Raw genomic sequence first — 27423 nt, 5'->3', positions numbered from 1 at the left:
AATCAAACCGAGTCTGCTATTATTCTTTTTGGTTGCTTCCTTTGCTTCCTAGAAATCTTTTTACAGATTTATTAATCCAGCTATTGAATTTCTTTGGAAAGTACTTCCATTTGACAAACAATCTGTTTTCCTTTGCCTCTTGTCGTAAAAATTGTTTCAATCTTCCACATATGGTCCGGATCAATGGTTACCATTTGCAGTTCGCTTTGATAGAAACTTCCTTTTATTTCTTCCTGCTGCATGTCAGATAACTTATAGATAGGAAGGGTCCTGTATCTGAGGTAGTAACGCTTGTTCATTTGAAATATCTCTCCGCTGTATGTCTGGTCATAAGCGCGAGTAAATGTATCTTTCAAGTGTGTTACTCTTACAAGTAACACTAAGTAATGACAGATTTTCCTCTGTGTCAGGTCCTTGCTGGCGTATAGATTCTGATTAGTAGAAATCACTGACAAAGATCGGTGATGCGATCCCTTCGTGAATAATTCTGTGATTCTTTTGTCCTCTCCGACATCATATCATCCAGTATCAATAAATTGTTGTACAATTTCTGATCAAAAACGTCATCGTCTTCAATATCCGACGGAATGCCTTGGAGAAACTCAACTCTTGGATAGATTTCCCTTGAATTTCGGTATACATTGGCTGCCATCTCCTATACAACCAAAAAGTCTTTTGTATCTGAGGACTGATCTTAGCGCTGCTATTCTGCAGCCAGTCATCGACTAGTGTTGTCTTCCCGCAAGCCGTTGGACCTGAAACCATCATGGTAAACGGGTGTTGAAACACTAAGTCCTCTGAGGCGTCAGTAGTTTTTTTTCTTGCGGCTTTGTTTGAAGTAGTTTTCCTTGCGAAGGCGGCGGTGGTATTTGCTGATGTGCGGGCGGCGTTGAAACACTAAGTCCTCTGAGGCGTCAGTAGTTTTTTCTTGCGGCTTTGTTTGAAGTAGTTTTCCTTGCGAAGGCGGCGGTGGTATTTGCTGATGTGCGGGCGGCGTTAAGTCCTACGGAGGCGGCGGTGTTATTTGCTGTTGTGCGGGCGGCGTTAAACCCTGCGGAGGCGACGGTGGAATTTGCTGCTGTGCGGGCGGCGGTAAGCCATGTGGCGGCGGCGGCGGCGAGAGTGGATACCCCTCACTGCTCTGCGGATACACTTGAATGATTTCATGGAGTTTGTTTCTTTGGTGTCTCAACATAATATCTCTTCTAGAAAAGTCCTGGGCACAGAAAGGACACGTTGTCGGATACATATTGTTCCAATGCGGACTAAATCGCAAATAAGACTTATTTTCCATTTTTGTGCTTTTAAGTCCTCATTTATTTACTGCCTTCTAAATCAACCAGTTAAAATGCAAGAAAGAGTAGACAATGAAAACGTCTATTTAATGCCTGAATGGCCAGTAAAAAGTCCGCTATTCTAACCAATCAAACGCAATTTTCATTAACCAATCAGATGTTGAAATAACATTCACTCGTATATCTACAAATTAACTTAGCGACTCTGCTTCTAGACGTCAAGCAGTCAACTTAAAGTTCTGTTGTCCGATATGTGATTACAAAACAGACAAAAAAAGCGAACTACTAAAACATCAGCGCTCTGCCAATCACTGGGAAAAGTTCAACTGTAATATATGTGGAAAAGTATTCACAAGGAAGGATAATTTAGACAGACATGTTTACAAGCACCGAAACGAAAACAGTTTTCATTGCTCAGAATGTGCCGGGAAGACAATCTTTTCAGACATTTTCGAGACAAACATGAAGTTTGTGGCGGTCGTAAGCGGGCAGGAACATCAACTTCAGAAGCATCAGCTCCAAAATTTAGAAAACTTACTAATGCCAGGGAATACTACAATCTGCGTAAAGTCAACTAAAGGATAACAAAGTTTAGGACCAAATCATCGACATACAAGGCCACATTCAAGCATTTGGAAGTTGCGGAATTATAATACATTTTAACTACGTTACAGGCATTGTTTTCTTCCATATTTTATGAGGTTACAAAAGGGAGCAAATCAAATGACCTCGTTCGAATTGTTGTGCAAAGTCCAACATTGGATTCCCTATAGTTATGCCATTCAGACCAGTAACTGTCTTAACGGCTAAGAATCAACAGTTAAGGATCCTTTCAAAATTAGTAGAGACAGAAATAGTGCAAAACTTTTAACTATGTCTCAAAACAAAGATTCCAGGATAGTGTTTGACAAGCGAGTCATTCGTGAAAACTTCATCTCTTTTCCATATGGATTTTAACATATATAAAGACAATATTGGTTGTACAGATCATTGGTAAAATAGACAGGTTGATTGGTAGAATTTCCCTGTTTAATGAATAATGTGTTTATTGATCGTTATCAAAGACGAATGGATTAGGTGTAATTGCAAATAAAAGATTTCAGTGGTATGCAATTAAAGATTATGAAGTATATTGAACTTTCTATCTATGTAAATAGTTTTCATATATATTGTACATTAAGATGTTACAGATGTGTATCGTAGTCCTAATAAAAAGAATAGAAAATGTATGCTGTTACTTATTGATCTGCGTTTATCATTGATCAACTATATGCCTGTACATGTATACACTTGTAACAGAACTCTCACAGTTGGTATTATATTATATGGCCCTTGCATCAACCGATGTAAGCATACTATATTGAACCTAGACTCAATAGCCTACCATGATGTGTGCGTATGTACTGCTATTTGTACATTTAGATGGGCCTATTAGCATTTCTTAATGATGTTGATACATGTACATATTAATTGTGTGATTGATCTACCTTTAAAACGCAATTCATAAAACCTTTATTATAATAGCAATACAATGAGCCAAGCAATCAATATAGCATTAAAGATGTAGCGTAGCATTGTTTTCCGGTACGCTCCCTATGTACTGAAAGTTTCCTCCTCTGAAAATTCCCTCCTCCGAGACCAAGATGGTGGCCAAGTTCGAATTTGGGGCATCATTGGTCAGAAACTAGGACACTAGGCAAAATCAAAGAAAAGCATTGTGTATGCAATAGGGGCTGCATTTTACACCGGATTTTCATGAAATTTGATCGGAATGTTTGTTTGTATGAAATCAAGGCAGAGTTTGAATATGGGTCATCTAGAGTAAAAAACTAAGACACCCAATCAAATTTAAAAAAAAAACCTTGTGCAGGGTTTCAGAAATCTGCAAATTACAGTTAAGTTTATTTGACAATTATTAGAGGTTTCATAATTTTAGCCATACGCACATTGATATAAATATCTATCTATCTATCTATCTATCTATCCTGCAACACTCCTCTCTGCGAGTATTATGTGCAGCTGCGCGCCTGTACAAGAAGTTAAAAGTAGATTGGATAGGATGATAAAAGTAATACACAGTTTAAAAACAGGTCTTATCCGAATTTATTTTTGTCCAAAATTCTGTATACTTCCTGATATTTTGCAAAATCATGTTCGATTTTTTTTTGCATGTTAGGCAAGTATTTAAATTAAAAAGCATAAACAATCAGTTTAAGCACTAAACTGCCTCAAAATCAAATATCTGTTCTTTCTGGTCGCTCGATTAATATTGAGGTCAGCGAAACCGAAAGTACACTTTGGCAGGTGGCGCTAAAATGACATAATTTTAAGGGTGGTTTGCATATTCTTTTAAATAACACCGATCAGCGACTTGGATGTTACTGGATCAGTCTAAAATCAATCTTGCACATGTTTTTGTAAACATTTTCCTGCGGGTACGATTAAACGGTTAATTGTTTGCCGATTGTGACAATAGGTGCTAAGATAATTAAAGCCTCGGGCATGTATCTCTTGATAAACAAAGGGGTTATATACAACTATCAAAATTATATTTGAAGACTAAATTATTGATTTCCGTGCTACTCGATACGGAGTTTTAAGGTAGCCCGCCGGGCACGCTCTGAAAACATTTAATAGCCCGACAGAATTTTCTGGTAGCCCCCGGGCTCCGGACATGGGATTTCTGAAACCCTGGCCCTTGTGTACGCAATAGGGGCTGCATTTTTCACTTGATATTTATAAAGTTCAAATTGAGAAATATCTAATCACAATTATGCAGAAAGAACAAATCTCATCAAGTACCTTATATCGTTTGACTTTGTAGTGGTGTCGCACCAGTTCATTACTGGTAGGTTTTAATTATTTAATCTCTAGTGCTTTGTAATTGTTTACGTTTAAATACAGTTATACAAGATATATCTCCGAAATCTGATATAGGCGTAATAATTATTATATTATAAAATTACGTCTGCATAGTTATACATCTAAGCAAAATATCCTATTCAAAAGCTTTTGGGCATGAAAATTGTTGATATTGATAAGTTTATTATAATAATTGAAATTTGCCTTTTAAAAATCCGTTAGCAAAGACGTCGTTCATATGTTTAGGAATATTGAAAACTAAATAATCAAATAATAGGATACTAGTAATGAAATAAGTTGCAAAAAGAACATTTCAAATACCATATAGCGGATTAATTCTGCGGGCAAAAACAATCTGCGGTTTTGTCCTAAAATGGGCCTAGTTTATTTTATTTTTTTTTCCATTTTTATTCCACAAAAGTATATTAAACAATTAATACAAGTACATAACATTTCTAAACTTATATAGAAACATATAACAATGAATTTTATATATATATATATATATATATATAATTTCGTCTGTGTTTTATAAAGAAAATTTAATGGAAAGGGAGAAAATTTGTGAGATAAAGTGCATGGGAAAACATGATCAAATCTTGTTTAAATAAATTTAATTCATTTTTCATTGCATTCTTTTTTCAAAGCAATAATTTCTTCAAGTCGTCCTTGGTTTTGCACATACTGTTTAAAACTATGTATCTCAGGTATGCTTTTATTGCATCTGTTTTTAACAATAAAATATTTAGCCAAAAGAATAACGAAGTTGGAGATTAGGCTATTATTTTCTTTTTTGTCAAGGACATTGCAAAACGAAACTGAATCGAAATTAAGCTCTGTATTGCGTGACAGATGTGCATAAAGTATTTGTACTGAAAAGCATGGACTTTTGTATCAATAGTAATAGTGAACGTACTGCTATAATATTTTTCCAATAATGTATACTATTGGGTATAATCTGACCCCATTTTGTTTGGTATTTGAATGTAGATGGTTTCTTCCTTTGAATTAATATGTTGTACGCAAGATTACACAGTTTGGTATTTTCCTTAATAATTTTTACAAAATATTTAGGCCTTTCATATACTATGTTTTCATTTTTAAGAAGAGATTTCCATTTTCCTGACATACTTTTAACTAATTGGAAGTAATTGAAGTAATCACTATTATCAAAGTTGAACAAACATTTTAATTCATTGAAAGTGTGAAGCTTTCTATTTCTAAAATCATATAAATGCTCTACAAACTGTATCCGTTTTTAAACAATTTAGCATAAATTAGAATTTTACTATCACTGTCCTTTTATTTTTGAATTATTCCATAACAACTCCTTTGAAATGTTATCCTTTACTTCTTTATAGTTCATTTTCGACCAAGCTATAATGAATTGCTTTAGGAAGGTTGATTTTATTTTAAGTTTTTAGCATCGGGTACGTTGATATTGCAATTAAATAATAAATTGTTCCCGTATTCTTTTAGTTCATGTTCATAGATTAAATTCATGTTGCTATTATGATTAAGTATTCTTTTAACCCAACTTATTTTCAAAGCATCTAGTAATGTTTCAATGTCAGTCATTTTAAGCCACCATTTGGATAATCTTGTATAAGTATATTTCTAGATATTTTATCAGGCTTTGAGTCCCAGACAAAGTCATACATGGCACTGTTTATTGTCTTTACAATATCTTCTGGTGGGTTATCTAAAACGGTTAACGGATAAATTACTTTCGGGGGTGCAAATGTTTTGAGAACAGTGATTTTTCCAATTAGTGATAAATTCCATTTTCTCCAACCTTTTAAGACTTTTTTAAATTCTAGCAATTTTGGCAATGTATTAAGACTGTGCATTTCTTTAAAATGATTGCAAAATTTTATACCTGTGTTGAAGTCCACTTGAATGTTTCAAAATTTTTGTAAATTGTATTTGTATCTTTTAAAGAGCCAATGCGCAACACAGTACATTTGTCTTTATTTAGTTTTAGTCCGGATACTTTTCCAAATTTGTCAAGTGTTTGTACTAATGTTTCGAGTGATTTATTGCTGCCGTCTAGCAAAAAACTTGCATGATCTGCCAATAATGTCTGTTTAAATGACTTATTGTTTACATTTATGCCCTTAATGTCTGGATTTCTTTCTATATCATTTGAAAGGTACTCTATACATAAAATAAGTAAATAAGGTGACCATGGACATCCTTGGCGGACACCAGCTTTAATGTCAAAAAATTCAGAGTAGTAACCATTATTAAATACACATCCTTTGGCTTTACTGTAAAATAATATAACCCAATTTATAATTGACTCACTGAAATTGAACTTTACCAAACACTCAAACATGAAGTTATGATCTGCCAAAAATATGAGACCAGAATTATCTATTTCGTTCACGGGCCTAGTTTATTTCTGCGTTTTTTATTTCGGCCACCTTCGAGAAAAGCAGGAATTAATTTTTGTGGTTTGAATTAACAGGAAGTAAATTCTGTGCATTGGAAATAGCTACCGCATTTACTACGTCATAATTAACGACTCAAATGCATATCATTTTCGTCAGTTTTGTCTTGGCGGCATTATCTAGGTTGGTATCTAGGACAGAGAAGTTGGCGCAGCTGATTTATATTTAAATCTGATTTCTTTTCATTACTGTGCATGATCAAAAATCAGATTTAAAAATAAATACTGTAAGTCTAGTACCGCTGATTCATTTTTGAAGACATTTTCATAAAATGTAATACTGCAGGTAGAAAAACATTTTAAATATATACAAATTCAAAATCTAGTACAGTGCGATTACTAGGTCATACGTGATTACACGTTTCCAAATCAAATTTTCTGCAATTGCAAAATGACCTTTCTACTTTTGTATTATGTTTTGTTTTACTTTGAGCTTGCTTTTTCTTATACAAGACACATTAAACTATGGAATCCTCAGTTATGGTTACCAAACACAATCTGATGTTTACAAACATGATGTTTACGAAAACGAACTGTACATAGTCCGTTCACAGTCCATTCAGTTACAACAGTTACAACACACATTAATTAGTTTGTTTAACTTTTCATAAACCTAGTGTTTTGTGACAAACGCTTGCAAAGATTACACACCTGAAACGGTATAAAAATAACTATTCATTCGTGGACAATAGATTGATACAATAACAAAAGCAATCAACCACAATCGATACGGTGTCAATAACTTGACAGCAGACGTAAACCCCGTGACATAAAGGTAACTGGTTATTATATTAAGCGAAGTAACAAACTTTATTTTTGCGTCATAAAATTCTGCTTGAAGTTTAAATGTGCGTAATATATTTCTGCGTGACATTCTCGACCCGCAGATTTAGCAGAAATAAAAATCCCGCAGAATTAACCCGCTATGCGGTACATATTAATATTATTATAAATCTGTTTATCGAAATTGGCTTGTTTATACGCATAACGAAACTCCTAAAGTCCACTCAGTACTTTTGGCAAACTATTTTATAATACAAATAGTGTACTTATGAATTTTCTCACAGCTTAGAAAAAAATGAATTATTCAAAATACAAACGAAATTCAAATTACCTATTATTTTTTTATATAGTTTTATTCAGTTCGCAACCTCGGCCTTGAATAGTCACAAAAATACAGGTACGACAGTTAGCGCGATCCTTAGCAACGAAAGTAAAATATCACGCATGTGCATTCTACGTATGGCAAAAAGACATGGCCGCACAATATAAGCTACGTTAAAGTTATATCACATTTCTTCGATCAATATGAGTCTGTATTATAGTAAATTACCACAACAGGGCAAAGGAAGACATACCAAATACATAAATCTTTCCAAATCCACAACTGCCTTGTTAAAATAAGATATTTCAACCAATGCACATAATAACTGATGATTAGGAATTCATAATGAAAAGGTAATGAATTAGCCTTCAGCAATATTGATCTTTATCTGGACATTAATGTTAAGAAAAATGCGTAACTGTTATCTTCCATCAATTCAAAAGCTTAAGTTTGTATGGACATTTCTTGACATGATCTGACAGAATTTACCAATAATCGCATTAGCTTAGTAATATGTGATATTCTAACACGACCAGCAAATAACCTACATACATGTTGAACAAAATCTATCTCGGGTTATTCTGCAATAAACCGCTCGCGTACAATGACGCCATCCGATCCAGGTGCGTAGCACGGTCGTAAAAAGTAGTTACCATTTTTTCTAACACTGTTGATACAAGTATGTTATGTTAGAATTGAAATAATAAGTTCCCAAGTGTGATTTATTGTAGAATAACCCGAGTTTTTCGTTCTTATGCGAAACAATATATCACTCAGGCCTATGGCTTTCATGATATGTTCTTACGCACATAAACTCAAAACTCGGGTTATTCTACGATAAACCACGTTTGGGAACTTATTATTTCTTAAATATCATTAAAAGTCGAACCTTGAAATTAAAAATTTAATCAAGAGAAATTAAAGTATTGTATTTTATAAATTCAAAGACTAAAGACTTTAAACGGGGTTATGGATTTATTTTGCTCCTCGAAGGGAGGGCATATAGTTGCCGCTTTGTCCGTCCGTCCGTCACACTGTTCTCTAAAGTATAACTTGACAAGTATTAATGGCATTTAATTGAAACTTCACATAGTAATAGAGGCCATTAAAACAAAGTGCAGTGTTGAAGAATCATAACTCTGTCTACCTTCTTTTTTAATTATCTCCTTTTATCAAATACGGCTTTTCCGGAGTATTACATGAAAAGTATTAATGGTATTACATTGAAACTTCACAAAATGAAAGAGGCTGTTGGCAGAAATTGCGATGTCAAAGAACCGTAAGTCTATTTTACCCGGTTTTTTAATTATATCCCCTTTATTATTCAAAATAAGGCTTTTTCGGAGCATAACTTGAAAAGTATTGATGGCATTTCACTGAAATTTCACAAACTAATAGAGGCCATTGACGAAAAAGGCAGTATCAACAAAATCATAACTATACTTTACCTACTAGGTAGGGGGCCAATAAGGTCTACTCTGCATTCCCCTACCCCCTAGACTTTTTTTCATAGGTACCTAATTGTTCTGCAGGATCAACTCTTTCAAAATGAAAAATGTACCCATGAAGAAAAACTTTTGAACTATATATGATTTTACTGTTTCCAAGGCAACCGTTCATTTTTGAAAAGAACAACCATGTACTAGATGATAAACAGTCATATTTTGATCAGTTTAGGTGATAAAACAATAAAAATGGTGGTGTCAAAATGGAGCTAAGACTCCGGTCTTTAAAAAGCAGCATTTTTATATTAATAAACTTGGCCTCTATAAAAAAAAGTCTAGGGGGATGCATGGTAGACCTCATTGGCCCTCGTACTATACCTTTTGAATTCTCTCTCTTCATTGTACAAAATAAGGCTTGTCCGGAGCATTACTTGCAAAGTATTAACGGCATTTGATTGAAAATTCAAATAATTATAGAGGCTATTGAGACTTCACAAAATGACTAAAGCCATTGACGGAAAGAGCAATGTGGCATATTTATGACTCTACTTAGCCTAGTTTTTCTAATTATTTCCCCTAATTATACAAAATAAGGCTTGTCCGGAATATTACGTAGAAAGTATGTACGGTATTTGATTGAAACTTCACATAATCATAGAAGCCATTGGGACAAATTGCATTGTTAAAGAATCATAACTTTAATTTGCCTATTTTTTAATTATCTCCCTTATTATACATCATAAAAAACAAAAACAAATATCAAGCTTATCCGGAGCATTACTTAAAAAGTATTGATGGTGTTACATTGAACATTACAAAATGATAGAGGCCATTGATGGAAATGACAGTGTTAAAGAATCATAACTCTACTTTACCTACCTTTTGAACATCTCCCTGTATTATACAAAATAGGCTTTTCCGGAGCATTATTATAAAAGTATCAATGACATTTCATTGAAACTTCACAAAATGACAGAGGTTGTTGACGGAAAGTGCGGGTTTCAAAAAACTAATTCTACTTTACCCAGTTGATATAATTATCTCCCGTTTTTATACAAAATAAGGCTTGTCCGGAACATTACATAAAAAGTATTAACGGCAGTTGATGGAATCTTCACATAATCATAGACGCCATTGACACAAATTACAGTGTTAAAGAATCATAACTCTAATTTACCTATTTTTTAATTATCTCCCTTATTATACAATATTAGGATTGTCCGGAGCATTACTTAAAAAGTATTTATGGCATTGCATTGAACATCACAAAATGATAGAGGCCAATGACGGAAAGGACAGTGTTAAAGAATCATAACTCTACTTTACCTACCTTTTGAACATCTCCCTTTATTACACAAAATAAGGCTTGTCCGGAGCATTATTTTAAAAGTATTAATAGCATTTCATTGAAACTTCACAAAATGATAGAGGACATTGACGGAAAGTGCAGTGTCAAAGAACCGTAACTCTATTTTACGTAGTTTTTAATAACCTCCCTCTATTGTTTCGAATACGCTATTCACTTATCGGTACAAGCACATGCATTTGGGAGCATCATTTGGTTTTACCGATTTCTTGTTTCAACTGATATACCCTCAACTCAACGCACACCTATAAAGAGAGTCCCCAATGCTAAATTTAACATAGACGGACAATCTAGCAATCCATTCTTTGGATTTGTATCCAATTATACCCAAATGGGGAACAATTCGTTCCGTATTCAAGTAGATAATTAACATCTTAAAATTATTATTATTTTATTTCTATTGATTTTAAAGTTTTATTCAACAATATCAAAGTTTGTGAGCGTGGTGACCGCAGTAATGAAACTTAAGAGAGAGGGGCGGGTAGCGGGGATGGGTGTTCTACACTCACATGTTTTATCTATTGTTAGACCGTGATCTATTTTATTATTTATTTTTTTGCGAAATTCAGGTTTATCATGATAATGATAATAATCATCAGAAATATTCATCTTTCAGATTGTCAGTTTCCATAATGAGTGGTACGCATAAAAAGATGGAGAATGAAATTCTTAAAATGTTCAACGAAGGAGAGCAAGAGGTATGAAAAAAAATCATTATTTCTAACAAGTCAAATGTGGCCTTTGCTTATACGTAGACAAACACTTCGTAGTCCCTTTTGTTTTGTTTTATCAACTCTTACTTGCGTAGCCATAACTAATCTACCGTAGGTCCAGCGAACTTTAAAGTTTGCAACTTGTATTCAAATTCAGGTTAATTGTACTAGTTAATAATATGGTGATTTAATTTAAAGAACGGATGTTTGGTTTTGGACATGTATGGGAAATGGTGGAAACAAATTTGTCTAATTATGTTTGACCGTTTGGATTGATGTTACTATTAGATCTTACAGCAGAATTTGTTAATACCTGCAATTACTAAAGACGTCAATTGTTGAAATTGTAGATTTGCTGCTTTTTAAATAATCTATTAAACTCATCCACGAAAAAGACCTAAGGCACCCCTTCTGACTTAAACACAAAACATCCAAGGGACAACTGTCACGGCCATGAACTGATTAGCACCAACCTTGTCTGGAATTCAGTAAACATTCAAAGGAAGCTTAACTCTCAAGTAAAGATGTGCATATTGTCTTCATAATCCAGTCGGATGAGTTTTCAATAAGTTTTTTGCCCTTTGATTATTCAACATCAGTACACTGTACCATCATTTCGTGTCCGGAGTATTTCTCATCAAACATGACTTTTATTCAGCGAAACTTGACAGAAAGCTTCATTCCCAAAAGACATGCACATATCTTGTACGAACTACTTGATGGAGCTCTAAGACATTCCTTCGGGAGCTGCACTTCCAAGACTAGGTATGTGCCCAGTCGATGAATTCCAAATTTGTGCCGATAATGTGCAATAATTATAGGTTATTAGCTTTGTATCGGGAAATATGCACGAGTTCTTCAGCGGAAATATTGCGCGACTTTTGGAGCGCAATATTCTTCCTCTGAAGAACGAGTGCATATTTCCCGATGCAAAGATAATTGTCTTTTTATTACATACGAATCTACACGTATAAATATTATGTAAATATCATAAATATGTTCAATAGCCTGAATAGGACTGACAATACTGAACTAAATAGAAAATAATAGTGCAACAACATACACTGAATTACGTCACGCACCCGATATGAAATTCAGGCGTCAGTATAATTGTGAAAAATATTGACGTTTACGGTACCAGTGTAACGTAACGGGAAATAGAAACGAGTATGTAATAATCTGTTTTTCGGAAAGAATTCATCGGTTTTGTTTTATTATTCAAGATTTTGTTTGTATTTTCCGGGTCAAAGCCAGTGTTTTCTGTTGTAAGTGTATTATGGCGTTGGAACTGCTTAAACGAAGATTCGATTTTAAATCGCTGTACAGGCACGTAGCTGCTTTTACGCAGATACGCAGCTGCATGGTGAAAATTTTGCAAGCATACACAATTAAAATGGCTAATTTATTTGGTTGCAACAAAAGGTCTATATCATGCAACGGAGATTGCTTAAAACGCAGTCAGTGTTTAGTTCATATTTTGGTCGAAGTACAGTAAACTGAAGTAAATTTATATTGGTTTATATAATTAGTTTAATTAACTTGTATTAAAATTGTTTTTGTAGTTTTATAACAATTTAGATATAGTCATTATCCTACAATTTGATTGTTTATTTTGTAATGACCCTGACCATGTTAAATTCATACGCCGTCGATGCTTACAGTTTAAAGAGACAAATTTCTATAATATTTAAAATTAAATACAATGTCAAAAATTGATAAACTGTTGATTGAGGAATTGCCAAAGTAATGCCAAGGTTTGACGCCGGAACAAGTCATACGATATTACAATATCTATCTGACAACCAATTAACAGTGAGATAAATACGTTCCTTTTTTTATAATTGGTGATTACAATTTTTTTCAATGGCCTTATAGGTAACTCTAAATATAAATATATATACGAGGAGTGTTCGATATGAATTGCTTATTGTCCTCTAGCTCGATATCCACGTGGGGCACGATAAAAACCAATACCTACCTGTATAGGGTTATTCAATACCTACACAACGGTGTATAAATGTACATGTTAGACTAAGTGTAAGACATAAAATTTGCCATTTGAATACACGCAATCATTGACCACTGTAGTAAAAATGGTTGGTAGAAGCGTCGACAAGAAAGATGAAATACGGGCTTACATCAAAGCTCGCTCAAAACTTGGTTGTTCTTTGAAGCAGCTGATGACTGAACTTACTATTGCTTATGGACCTTCTTGTGTGTCTTATGACACTTTTCGGCGGTGGAAAAAGAAATTTGAGTTTGGTGTAGAGTCCATCAAAAATAAACCGAAATCAGGTAGGCCAAAATCTGCATCTCGTGAAGAAATCGTTTCCAAAATAAAGGAAATCATTGAAGGAGATGCCAGATTTACAGTTCGTGATATTGCACGAAAGGTAGGCATATCAATATCAACGGTTCACCTTATTTTGAAGAAGCATTTGAAAGTCAGAAAGATTTCTGCTAGATGGGTGCCACATCTGTTGACTGATGAGCAAAAGAGGCAACGGGTTAAAGTGGCCAAAAAGCTGCTTCAAATGTTTCCAAAATATGACAAAAAGCAATTTGCCAATGTCGTCACAGGTGATGAAACCTGGGTCCATTATTTTGAGCCCGTCAGAAAGGTTAGCAATAAGATCTGGGCCACTAAACACAGCAAACGCCCAATAATTGCCAAACGTTCTTTGAGTGCAAAGAAGGTTTTGTATGCAATCTTCTTCTCTAGCGAAGGAGTCGCAATAAAAGTGCCGGTGAAAAAGGGCAAAAGCATCACCGGAAAGTACTACAAAGACGTAGTACTGAAGAAACTGAAAAAGTATTATCAGAAACGACGCCCTGCCACTGGTTTTAAACATGTCCGTCTTCTACATGACAATGCCCCCGCTCATACCTCTGCAATAGTTACGGCGTTTTTGAAGAAAGAAAAAGTAACTGTTTTGCCTCACCCCCCGTATTCCCCAGACCTTGCCCCATGTGATTTCTTTTTGTTTCCGAAATTGAAATCATTCCTTGCTGGGCGGAAATACCAGTCCCGACAGGCACTTGGATCTGCTATTCATCAGTACCTTATTACTGTGCCCAAATCAGCGTACCGTGACGCCTTCAAGAAGTGGATACATCGGCTGAAACTTTGTATTTCTAGCCACGGGGAGCACTTCGAGGGCATGAAATGAGCCCTTTTGGGCTAACTTGAAATTTGAAGTCTCCAGATAGAAATAAGCAATTCATTTCGAACATCCCTCATATTATTTCAGAAGACCTTGAACAACATTTAAAACTATTCAATCAAGATTTCAGTGTAATATTTAATTTTAGATGTCGTTGAGATAAATAAACTTTTAACATTTTTATGATTCAATATTGCTGGTAAAATGTCCACCCAATGCTAATGTTAAAACCGGAAATTTTCGTTTTTTTCTCATTTTGCCATTGTGATCTCGAGCTTCTCCATCATGAGCAGGCGACGCGCGAAGCGTGGGCTCAGGATGGCAAAGCGCGAAGTCATGATGACAAAGCGCGAGCGTAAAATCGAGATTTTTCACATGCGCAAAATTACAATGACAAAGCGCAAAATTGCTCAAGTTTCGCGATCTCGCCATTCGCCATCGTTTTCTTGCGCTTCACATATCGTTAGCGAAAGCGGTGCACGAAGCGCGAAGCGCGATACCACGATGGCGAAACCGCCAAATAATTTAAAATGTGTAAGAAACATTTTGCAGAAAGGTTTTAGTTTAAAAGAAAGATAAGGGAAATACCTACAAAGAAGTTAACATATGGAAGACGCCGCTTTAGCGGAATGTTTTCCCTGTGCAAGGTATCAGTTTGAGATTTGGTATATTTGTAGCAGTATCATGAAGCTTAGCATGTCTTTGTTGACTATAGCTAGTGTAGTATCTAGTTTGGAGTTATGGCAAATTCCATATATCAACTATCGTATATGTACTTACAGACATATCTCTTAAATGATATATCCAATTATACCGATATTCTTAAAATGTGTCACTACTAACAAATTGTTTTGGATTAAAACTTGCACATAATTGACACGGATCACTAAACCACAGATTGCACGTACAGTATTGCTACATTTGCTTTTCTTACATTAATAAATAATCAAGGGGAGAGTCCGTCAGGTTATTTAAAATAAAATTAGATCGATGCGAAACTCTTGACGTTAGGATAAAAACTTTTTGCTTCACTGCAATAACCCTTACCCTGCTAAATTTTTATAATTGACTGGTCCATCATTCATTTTGGGCAATACCATTATTATTTGAAAGTGGTGATTACTGAAAAATTACTGACTGAATAGCGAACAGTGCAGACCATGATAAAACTGCATGGATGTACAAGCTGAACTTGGTCTGCACTGGTCGCAAAGGCAGAATCACTTGCCGCCAATTAACTTGCTAAATGTTAAACGTTAAAGATAAAGATACTTTAAAAACTTTATGCAACAATGTGTTCCTTGCAGTGTAGCAAAGACTGTTGAAAACTTGCTTTTGCCTTTGGTCATCATTTCCTGGCAGCATTACATTATTTCGATGGCTTAGGGATGACCGGTGTTTTTGTTTATTCTGATACATGTTCGTGATGAAATAATGCATAGAGGTGCACTTAGTATTTTCCTCCACCATCTAAAAGGCTTGAAAAATGCCATATGACCAATAGTTCTGCTGGTGTGACGTATTAAACACCTTTCTACTTTGTATTGGAATAAAACGGAGTTGGTTGGTACTAACGGGATATTAGTTTATTGCTAACAGATGACAGTGATCCTATTATGAAATACGGTAATGAAATAAGTGTATAAAAGTACAACTTTGAAGACGATAGAGATAGGGATAAAAAGAATATAGTTTTGAAATTTAGTAAAATGCAGGTTACCGATGTAGGCATTCTTCGGTTTTATAAGCATATTATATTTACTTTTGTTGACAAGAAAGATAGTTTGACTGTTATAATGCATTATGTTTCAAACACCTCGAACTAATTTTATTATACCAGGTCCATTTTCAATTTTGTTAATAGTCCTATTATCGTTTAGATGTTTGAAACTTCGTTTGTCACTGTCAAAGAGGCTTCCATAGCAGACTGAAAATGTCATAGACTTACTTAAGAAGGCCTCGCTTGGGTATTCAAACATGGAAGTAAACAAATTCCTTCATTGTCTGCTTAAGATAGCATGTATTGTGAAAGTATTAAAGACAGCTTAAGTGTTTGTAAAAATGTTTGTAAAAATCAACGGCAGTCTGTTTGGTGTATTTTCTGTCTGAATGTCATTTACATCATATCAACCACAACAGTTTACTCAGGTAGCTAAAATGACATTAGACCGCCATGACTCTGCGACATGATCTTTGTTAAAACATCGTGGTTCATTTACTGACCACAGGAAGTCATCTCTTTTGATTTGATAACTGCTCCCATGATTTGATAATTGAATGCCGAATTGTTTTCTATTTATTGTTTAAGACTTTAGTATACTTAGTTCCGAAAAATAATGTATACATGAACTGACTACAGTCATTCGCCTTATCAAGTATGAAAACCGTTGGAGCAAAATAACACATGCTCACTGACGGGGGCATTGAGATATCAACTCGTTACGTTTATACTGAGTTTTTTTTTGTACGAAGTACATACAAATTTAGTTTTGAAGATTATTTACTCAAAAGTTATTTTTATTATTATTATGATGTAGGAGGGCATTATCTAGGTACGACTGCCCGACAAAATATACATACAACACTCTTATGTCAATAATGCATGAAATATAGTATTACTAGACTCTTATTTACAATAAAATGTATAAAAGATTAAATGTCTGCCAGACAACATATCAAGTGAAAAGTCGCTATGGCCTTTTGAAGACAAAAGTGATAAATTTTACGATTTATTTTATAAAAGTTTAACGGAAAATGCTTTTGCTGCAGTATTGTATGAGTATTGGAAAGAAGTACTGGTACATGAGTAATTGTGAAAACATGTTGGTCATTCAGCAGTTCCAAATAATGCGGCAGCAATAGTTTATACTAAAATAATATTGATTATGACAAAAGCTTGAAGCTTATTTGAATAATAAGTCCCGCTTTTATTGGTGTCATCAGAGGTGTGATTGAGACCGACGACCTCATTCTTGGCCGGCTGGCTCTATCACCAGTTGCTGCATCGGTGTTCTCAATACAATCTAGTAAGCTACATATCTTAGATATTTTTAGTAACCAAAATGCAAGCTATATCTTTATTTTATTTTCAGGCATTAGATATAATAAATATTCACATAAGTAAAGGACGGGACCCAAATACTATAAAGGTTGAAAGAACAGGAAAAACTGCACTTCACTTTGCAGCTGAACACAAATATAAGATCGTCGCTGAAACGCTTCTTGAACACGGAATGAACGGACTAACTAAGGATAAAAATGGTGATACAGCTTTAGGTCTTTCAATAAAGAAGAAGTTTGATGACATGAGTGCTGTCATTGCCAGACATATGAAACCACTTGAGTAAGCCTAAACTATTTTAACAATTGTCTTTTGTTTTCCCATATATATGATCTTACTATAGGAAATGTTTGGTATTTTCATATCCGGGATAGTATCTTATAGATACATATGCATTTGAATTTTGACATTTTGCTTACCGTTTTCCCGCCATTTGACGTTACGTTATCAGTTTTATGTCACGTCGGTTTTTTATATTTGTATGTGAATTACCCTGATGAAGGCGTTAGCCGAAACGTTGATGAGATAAAAACTGTACATAAAATAGAGAAAAGTGGAAACTTCACAGGTCACTCAACACGACAAAAACGAAAATGTTGCAGGCTCGGTTTGATTGAGCCTGTTCATGGACGGTAGTGGAAATGCATGCTACCGTCCACGCCCTCTAGCCCCGGGTTGAGCAGAACTCAACATTTACACATGCTAATAGTACCAAAAGCAATTTTAGAGACATCCGCAGATGTATTCCAACGGCGGTGAACATGGAACCTTCAATGATACACGTGTTGAGGCGTGTAATTCCATGAAGAGCGGCATTTGGTCCCCAGATAAAATAATGGGTTTGCCGCAAACGAGAAAATAATGGGCAGAACTAAACAAACTGGAATTTAGGAAAACTTCTATACGTGTTGTTGTTGAAATACCTATAGCTTTTGTTTTCTTCAAATACACACCATGTTGATATCATGGTATTGCTATCACTGTAACACATCAGTGTCTGTCACCAACACGTTTAATCCATTCAAGATGTTTGATGTACGTTCCTACTTTACCTTAGTCCGTCGTCCATCCACACCTTTCTTCAAATGACTTTATTCTGAAGTTACAGGTCAGAATTGTACCAAACCTGATCGGTAGCATTCTGACATGGTCATCTATCAATAATGTTATATTTTCAGCTTGATCCCTTTCTTAAATTGTTTTTCTAAATTATTAAATAACTGCAAATTATTAGCCCTTAAACACAACATTTGCCTTGTCCAATGATACAAAGGCCTCTTCTATAAGAATGCCAATATCAATATCAGTCAACGGCCCCGGGTCGAAAAATGATATAGATATAAAGCCCGCATTTTAAAGAATCTGATTGGTTAATAAGATAAGGCAAAATGATTATACAGATTCACAGCTGAAAGTTCGGAAACGCAAGATTTTTTGTTTTTAAAGTCAGTAAACGGTGAACTTGATCAGTAGCATTAATGTAAGGTTCACTCCAAGATTCTTTTCAGCTATAAATAGAAATACCTTTAAACGACTTCTTGTCATGAACGAAATGACGGGTCTTCAGCAAACCTTGGTCTGTATCATCATTAGTTTAACTCTGACTTATGCAAATAATGGTAATCTAAAAAAAACGAGCAAAATAGGTTGAGTAATATAACTGTTTAATTCCGTAATCTTCGACAACCAACGACTAACATTCAACGCTGCATTGGTTACATATACTATATACCCTGCACTATAATGTAGTCGACCGTCGCGAAAACACGCCCCGCCAGGTCAAATAAAATACACTATAAAAAAAGCATAAAGTGTTTGACCTGTTTGTCATCAGTCACAATATTTTATGTTATCAACTTTTCCTGTCTGTGGAATTGAGTTTGTCAATTAGGTCTAAAAAAAATATCCTTCGGAATTATACAATGCAACCTAAAAATATTACAGCAGATCTATGTTTGGTCTTCCGATGACGAAAAAGACTTCTCATGGATCCTAGCACCGTCCTAAGGGCGATTCTGTTACAAAGGCTGAGTCCTTTGACTTTATGAGTCCAAAGGAGAGAAGTAAAAGCGACAGTGACTCCAATACTACAGCAATTTTCGTCTGACCGCCCGACGACACGTATAGAGTTAAATGTACATATATATTTTAAAACTTAATCCTTATGACGCACATATTATAATATTTGACCTCCTGTAAACACAACAAAACCTAATATATAAATAAAAGTGAGTGACTGTTAAAATCTAGGATACCATTTATCAAAACTGTTTATGGAAGTGTCATGTATATAATTAGGTGGCAAAACACATTTGTTTCAGAAAAACATGTCACTGATTATGGGAAGTTTTTAAAAAAAATACAAATGTGATATTATACCAGTCAGTTCTGCTATGTTACCAAAATATAGTTGTAAAATATCCGATTTCTACAAATAGCGCAAATTCCAAAGTGTTTACAGAACTATTGCTATTTTCAGTAAAAAAGGTAACTATAAACGGTTTACTAAATAGTTAAATGAACATACATTAAAAGGCCTTTAAACGCGCCTGCTACATTAGTTATAGCTTTGCAAGGGAATGTTTCATGGAACACGACCAGGATTGATAATATTAGTACAGTCTAAATATCACTCTAATCCCTTAGGGTAAGTTCACATCAAAGCTCTAGCATAGAGGAGAGACCGACTCTATACTCGATAACCCACTTAAACGGTTTAAGTTATTACACCAATCGTACTTTTCCTGTTAAAGAGTAAACTCCATGGCCAGGTAGGGTTTACTGGCTTTTTGCTTTTCATCACAGCGCTCAATGTGCAGGGGGGAAGTTTTACATATTTCAAGGACCCAATTTTTGATTGATCGGCTACTTTAATGGTGGGAGTAAGTATCATTTACACAACAGCCTACCCTTCTCTATAGCTCCGATGTGAACTTGCCCTTACAGAAGCGACATTTAGATTTAATCTAGGAAAGTATAATAAATCAGAAAAAGCTTTAATAAGTTTGTTTTGTTTATTGTACTAGAATTTGTTATTTATCATGAAAGCTGGAATAGAAATCAGAAGACGATATTTTTTGTCACTCATTGTATATCAATGGGGGTCTCAGAGGAAGTGTAAAAATAGACAATCCAGACACATTTTTTCAGTATCTTTCTTTTCTTTCAGATTACGAATATTATTTGGTACACTATGGAAGGGAGAAGAGAATAAAGAACACGTGCAAAAAGAGTTAGACTTAAATGAAACATTGTTGAGAAATGATTGCGATTTCACGGTAATGGTGTTTTGTTCGTATTAATGTTTTACAAAGCATCCGTTTGTTAAAAAGATAACCCAGGTTCTATAAAATACGACTACATATGGTATCAGATCCTATAAAGTACATGTTTTAATATTTGCATTCACTTTAACGTTATCTAAAGCACAACAATATGTTTATACATGTGGTAACATGCGCATCGCCTTCTTACATGTAATATAGCTGGTTATGAATTGTCTGAAGTTATGAGTTTGTGATATTTTTTTTTGCTATATTTTATGAAGCTGTGTTTTTTGAAAGTTTAGACACCCAGTCTCTCATAATCTATTGGTAACATTTTTATCTTCATCATTTTGGCGGCCATCTTGACTTCAAAATGGCCGCCACGAATTATGCTATTTTCCATTTACTTACCAGTCAAATTATCTTAAAAGTATTGTCTTCAAGTTGTATGTTACAAAAATGCATAGTGTATAAAACAAGTTTAAATGAAACATTTAATCTATCTCGTGTTTTTATGATGTACTTATTTGTCCTGTAAGGGAGATAATTTTCTTGCCATTAGATAGATTTAGTATAATGTACAATTTCTCCAAAATACAGATATGACTTAATACATTCCTTTATACAAAATGTGGGAAGGGGGTTCCGTTGCCTTGTGGTTAAAGTCGCTGACTTCAAATCACTTGCTCTTTATCGATGTGTGTTCGAGCCTTACTCGGAGCGTAGAATTCCTCATGTAAGGAAGCCATCCAGCTGGCTTACGGAAGGACGGCAGTTCTACCCATGTGCCCGCTCGTGATTAAATAATCACCGTAAAAGTTGTAAAGTCGCCATATGACCTATCACTGTGTCGGTGCGACGTTAAATCTAACAAAATAAAAAATAAATGAATACAAAATATGTCTAAATCAACCACACTGTATATCTTTCATATTAATATTTACAATATAAAGCATATTGATAGGAAAGTAAAGTTAGGTAGAAAACCATAATGTATAATTGAATGTTGGCATCCTATATTCTTGAAATTATTCAATTATAAGCAAAGCGATTGCATATATTACATCAAAAAAGTCACGGTAAACTGCGTGTGTTATTATAAGTACTTATTCTTTTTTGGTTTGAAAAAAAGGGTTGATAATTACAAAATGTGAGAGAGATATCAAGATATTTTAGAATTAACGTTTACATTGTACCTCAATCTGACTAAAGTACATATCTTATTACGCTACGCATAGGGTCTGAGAACGACCTATTGATAGCGTCGTTTTGACGACCCTTTCGCTAGCAGCCAATCAGAGCTCAACTTACAACATTTTGCAAATCTACATTTAGCTTTGAGTTTAAATGTTTACAATTCTTATGTCGTAATATATCCGATAGCCGGTTAGCTCAGTCAGTAGGCCACTTGCTCTGTAAAACTGCACTTTTCCTTACTCTTTGACATTCGAACAAGCCTTCTATTTGGTTCAAATAATAGATTTGCGAAAATAAAAATAGCAAAACCGAAAATCCAAAATATACAGAAGACGTACGTGAATGGGTCGTTCTCAGATCTTCGTTTAGAAGATTAAGGTTAAGAAGTAGGCCTTGAGAACCAAAAATCAAACAACACCAAATCATCAAAAGAAAGAGTTGTTGGACATGAAAATTGAACAGCCTGTAAAACATGTATATTACTTTATGAAACAAATGTCAATATACTGATATAAACATAGAATTCCGGAAAATGATTGCCCAAAGGGGCTCCGGACAGTTAAACGCCTTAAAAACTCACCATTTTCAAAGAACATTTACTCATGTTCGTTTTGATGCATTTGCAATAGCGTGCGGGTAGTGAAAGTTAGCATAACAAGGTGGAACACAGTTTCCAGCAATTGTTTTTTTCTTATCTTTACAAATGGTACTCCTTTTCAAAGGGAGAAAACTTTTTCCGAATATTTTAAGTACAAATGGCATTCATTTCAAAGGGAAACAACTTTTTCTCGACGATTTTGAGTAATCGTCGAGAAAAAATTGTCTCCCTTTGAACATGAATGCCATTTGTAAAGAAATAAAGAAAAACAATTGCTGAAAACTGTGTTCCACCTTGTTATGTGCAATTTCACCACTCGCACGCTATTGCAAACGGATCAAAACGAACATGTGTAACAGTTCTTTGAAAACGGCGATTTTTTAAAAGACTTTTGACTGTCCGGAAGTGGGGGCCCCTATAGGCAGTCCTTTTCTGGAATTCAATGTTACATCTGTATACTGACATTTGTTTTTTAAAGTAATATACATGTTTTACATGCTGTTAAATTTTCGTGTCAAACAACTCATTCTTTGTATGATTTGGTGTTGTTTGATTTTTGTTTCTCAAGGCCTACTTCTTAACCTTAAGTACTTTAGTCAGATTGCATTGTACCTATTTTTCTCCATTTTGAAGCTAAATAATTCAGCTGCAGTTATGATTTACAGTACTTTATCTTAAAACCTTGAAGAAAAAATAAATCGGAAATATCGGGAGGTAATCATAAGATACATTGTTGTTATCACTCTAACGTGTTCATTTTGTTGTGTTATACTTTTATTACATAGCGGCAATCTCGGAGCAATGCATGACTGACTCAAATGTTCATTTTGTTGTGTTATACTTATATTACATGGCGGCAACCTCGGACCAATGCATTACTGAGTGGCTAAAACGCCTTCCTGTAACATTCAACCTGGACGTTGACTGCAATTTACTTTGCCATCACCAATGTGGTGTTGAAATCCTTTGAGTGACGTGACATTCTTTCAAGCGAGGTAGCAATAGAACTGATTTACCGGACATTATGCATCTGTCTATGCCTATAATGGCGCGCCATAGGCATTCCTTTACAATATAAAGGTGAAAAATTGACATATTCCTAAATTGTGTATGTTGGACATGAACCCTAGAACAAAACAAAATTTCACGACCCAGTTCTTGGAGACAATCTTATGTTATACGTATATGTTTAAAGTTTTACATTACATTGATTCAGTGCAGGATGAATGCAACTTTGTATTTGTAATTGTTGGGGAAGACTCCTATGTGCCCTACTAGGCATTATTTCGGGCATAGGTGGGCACCTAGTAGAACAGGCTTGATGACTCACATGATGACCAAAGCAGGGCTCGAACCCTCAGGGACGATCGTCAAGTGATTTGATACCATCTTTCATCACTTTGCTAAGGAGCTTAATTGTACTAAATGACCAATAAGATTATCAAAAATAAAACATTGCCGAATACATGTAGAACTTTTACATTCCTTTGCAATATAATGTGTTATTAAATGAGTTTATCATAAAATAATAAGATTCTACATAAGTAGAAAGATAGTTCCCTTGCTATTCTTGCAAGTATGGTTTCCTGATTTTAATACATGTAGTAAATTATTTACAAATAACTGGATACTAATTGGTATGTCAATCACATCTTTTTAAGACTTAGAAACAGTTCAACATTAACTGGACCAAGATAAATAAAATGTTATTACAAGGAGGAAAAAAGGCTACATTTGGGAGAATAAATGATGTACCAATGTATAGCTCGGTAATGCTCAGCCAGAGCCATTTTAACTAGAAATGACAATATTTATACATATCAGCATCTGTAGTAAACTTTTCCTAATGTCAATTTCATACAACACTTAAGACGCCTTTAAGATGTGGTTGCTTACCATTTCTTGATACCACAAGAGATCAAGGAAGTAAAGGCACTTCAGTTTTGTTCTTCGGCATTTTCTTATGTAAACATGTATTCAACCATAGTCTCTTCACTTAGTCGACTTTTCAAGAAATAGTTAAACCAAACTGGCAAATACAATATTGAAAGGAAGAAGATTAATTCCCCTACAAGCTTACTAAAGTCTGACAATGTTATTGCCATATCTGCGGTAACAATTAAATGTATGCTGACTTTGTTGAACAAACGTTTATTTAATTAACTGGTCATAGCTCAAGCATTTTTCCTCAAGAAAATGTTTTAATAAAGACTTGTTTAGGACTCATTCATTGGGTGATTGTGATACTTAACTTCCCGTTTCGCAACTATTAATACTCAGTTATCTGAATATATTAGATAAAATATAACTAAAATCATCAAATCACGAAAGAGCATGTAACAAATGTTTCTGTACGTTAAAAACATAATAGTGTGTAGTTAAACTGCATGTAACTATTCACAATCGGATTGATACCTTCCGTAGCACAATGTATTTCAAATCCATATGGATATCTGGGACTATAAATGAATAGTTACAGTTAGAATGAAAGAGTTATCAAACACAGTGAGTGTGTCAGGGAGAGGGGTGTGGTCAGATAACAACTCTACTTTTATCACCATATTTGTGGTTTCTTTCATTTTTATAATAGGTATTCATTGCAGAAGGGACTTCTGCTACACTGGCAATTTTGATTTATAAATACAATGTCTTTAAATAATTGATCATTGATGCTTAAGTTGAATGTCTTATTCATGTACTTTGATAAATATACAAATGTACTATTTGCTTTAAAGAATTACAGTATTTTACCATTTAAGAATTCGATGTATAGAAATGACAATTTTCTACCTGTAATTGTATTTGAAAATTATGTTTTTCAGGAATAAAAGTTTTATAAGACACACCTTATAAATATGAAATATAAATGTCCATGTCTGAGTCAGAAAACAGGTTTATTTGAAGGCTAGATTAAATATATAAGGGTATATTTACTGCAATATAGCAGTCATTTTTACATTGTAGATGGCTAGCTGCCGCACTGATGGCAGAAAAATGTTACCAATGGAATTTTTTAAAGGTATCAGATTAGCTTTCATAAAAACATAACTTTTCTAAATATAGGAAAAAGAATCCACAGGATTACAATTCACCACAGACGAATAAGTCACATATAAAACACTTAAGATGTTTGATTGTTTAGGAGACAATAGGTGTTGTTTTCGATAGTCTGCAAAAGCCTTCCAAAGATGGTCCAGATCAGTATGATATCAAACCTTTGATAGAAGATGACAAGGGTAGAATGCCCGATGAGAGTGATTTCAACTACATACATCACACCGGTTTCCAAAACCTAGCGGAAAAGGGCCTTAAGGTAAACTAAAAAGGGAACATGTCTACAAATTAACAAAACAGATTTGAGTTTTAACCAAATTCACGATTAAAACACTTTTATCGATTACAGTTTTATCACGAATACGTTTGTGATATTATGTACAAAGCAGTATTTATTTAGCCAGGATATACGTAATGTAGTCAGCAAGACGATTTTGAGCCTTTCATTGTCAGTATATGATTTTAATTTTTATTGCAGGAAGTTATATGTCATCCAATAGTTAGATTATTGATCAACTATAAGTGGAAGACCTGGGCAAGGAAGAAATTTGCGTAAGTTCAATTCTTGTATACATACAGGTATCGACTCTTCCGTCAAAAGCTCAATGATTTCGCACAGCTCAAATGATGGTCAAGCCTCATTGTTGAGTCTTAACAAATGTTTGCGTATGATTGTTAGGACAATAGCATACTCTATGGACACGCAAGTAGACTTTCTTGAGAAAAGTATTCAGAAGTGGTGTTCTCTTGCCAATATCAATTATAACGTAAACAGATGAGAGACTAGATTAGCTCGTTCAGACTGCTTACTAACAGGAGAAAACACAAACATACAAATAGCAAATTTCTGTATGCTTTAGGAGATGAGAAAATGTCACTACAGTAACGGATTTTTAAGACTCAGCAAATATTAAAAGTACTGCAGATGTTTAACGTGCTTATTGTTACGCTTTTGTTGTAGTTCGATTTATGTTTATCCCATTTCGGGAATGTGGTTAGCCTGTGAAAGGTGGTTAGATATCTTGATTAAACTTTACATAAAAACCCTTAAATATAATTTTAAGATTCATTCCTTTTTATTTCGTAGCGGAAATGCTAGCGGTAATTGTGAAATTACTAGTAACCATGATTTGAAATTCTGCATGCAACATGAATAAAAAATGTTGTTATCAATTTTAAGCTCGCTGAATGAGGGTTCCCTAACGTTAATTGGCAAATGATAATCGCAATAAGCAGATAAGAAATGGCAAATATACTTTGGTAATAAGCAAAGTGTGATTATCAACTGACATGTCCCTGTTCGCATGCTATATTTAATTTGAATGAATAAACTTTATATTTATTTCATTCTTGACGTTGGGACCAAACTTATCATCATATACATATATTATGATCTTTGTGCAGGCAGGTGTTTGGCATAATTTGTGCTGTTATTATATTTCTTGTAACATCATAAGAAATGAAATCTGTAAAACGATTCTTTGAAGCATAGAATACAACCAAGACAGAAAATAGCAGACTCGGTATTATGCATTTCCACTACCTCCATGAACAGGCTCAATTAAACCGAGCCTGTAACAATTTTGTTTTTGTTGTGTTAAGCGACCTGTGGAGTTTTCAGTTTTTCTATTATACTGAGTATGATAAGAGATAATGAAATGTCTACCACTTCCCACGATCCTTAGCATCGGCAGAAACGGAATTCTATAACAGTAAAAACGAATGTATTTCATAATCCCAAAGGACAAGAAAACTGAGTTCCCTGTTTTCATCCAGAAGGTTGAATTTTTATAATGTAAATTTTGTAATATCCTTTGTCAGTCATTAATATCATCTATAAAGATA

At 34.4% G+C, this 27423-nt stretch overlaps 1 protein-coding gene across 1 annotated transcript in view; it reads left to right on the top strand.

Moving 5' to 3' along the window:
- The window catches only part of LOC123563800 (uncharacterized), a 54459-nt gene that overhangs the window by 3088 nt on the left and 23948 nt on the right, over positions 1–27423 (top strand). The window contains exons 2-6 of the mRNA XM_053536138.1: positions 11142–11223; positions 17495–17745; positions 20633–20741; positions 25667–25837; positions 26057–26130. Of these exons, the coding sequence (XP_053392113.1) occupies positions 11158–11223; positions 17495–17745; positions 20633–20741; positions 25667–25837; positions 26057–26130 (671 nt within the window). The 5' untranslated portion in view covers positions 11142–11157. The remainder of the gene's footprint in view (positions 1–11141; positions 11224–17494; positions 17746–20632; positions 20742–25666; positions 25838–26056; positions 26131–27423) is intronic.

Source organism: Mercenaria mercenaria, chromosome 2 (genome assembly GCF_021730395.1).
Source record: "Mercenaria mercenaria strain notata chromosome 2, MADL_Memer_1, whole genome shotgun sequence".
NCBI classification, from domain to species: domain Eukaryota; kingdom Metazoa; phylum Mollusca; class Bivalvia; order Venerida; family Veneridae; genus Mercenaria; species Mercenaria mercenaria.
The sequence above is the reverse complement of the archived record's forward strand: the minus strand, read 5'-3'. Positions and strand labels throughout refer to the sequence as shown.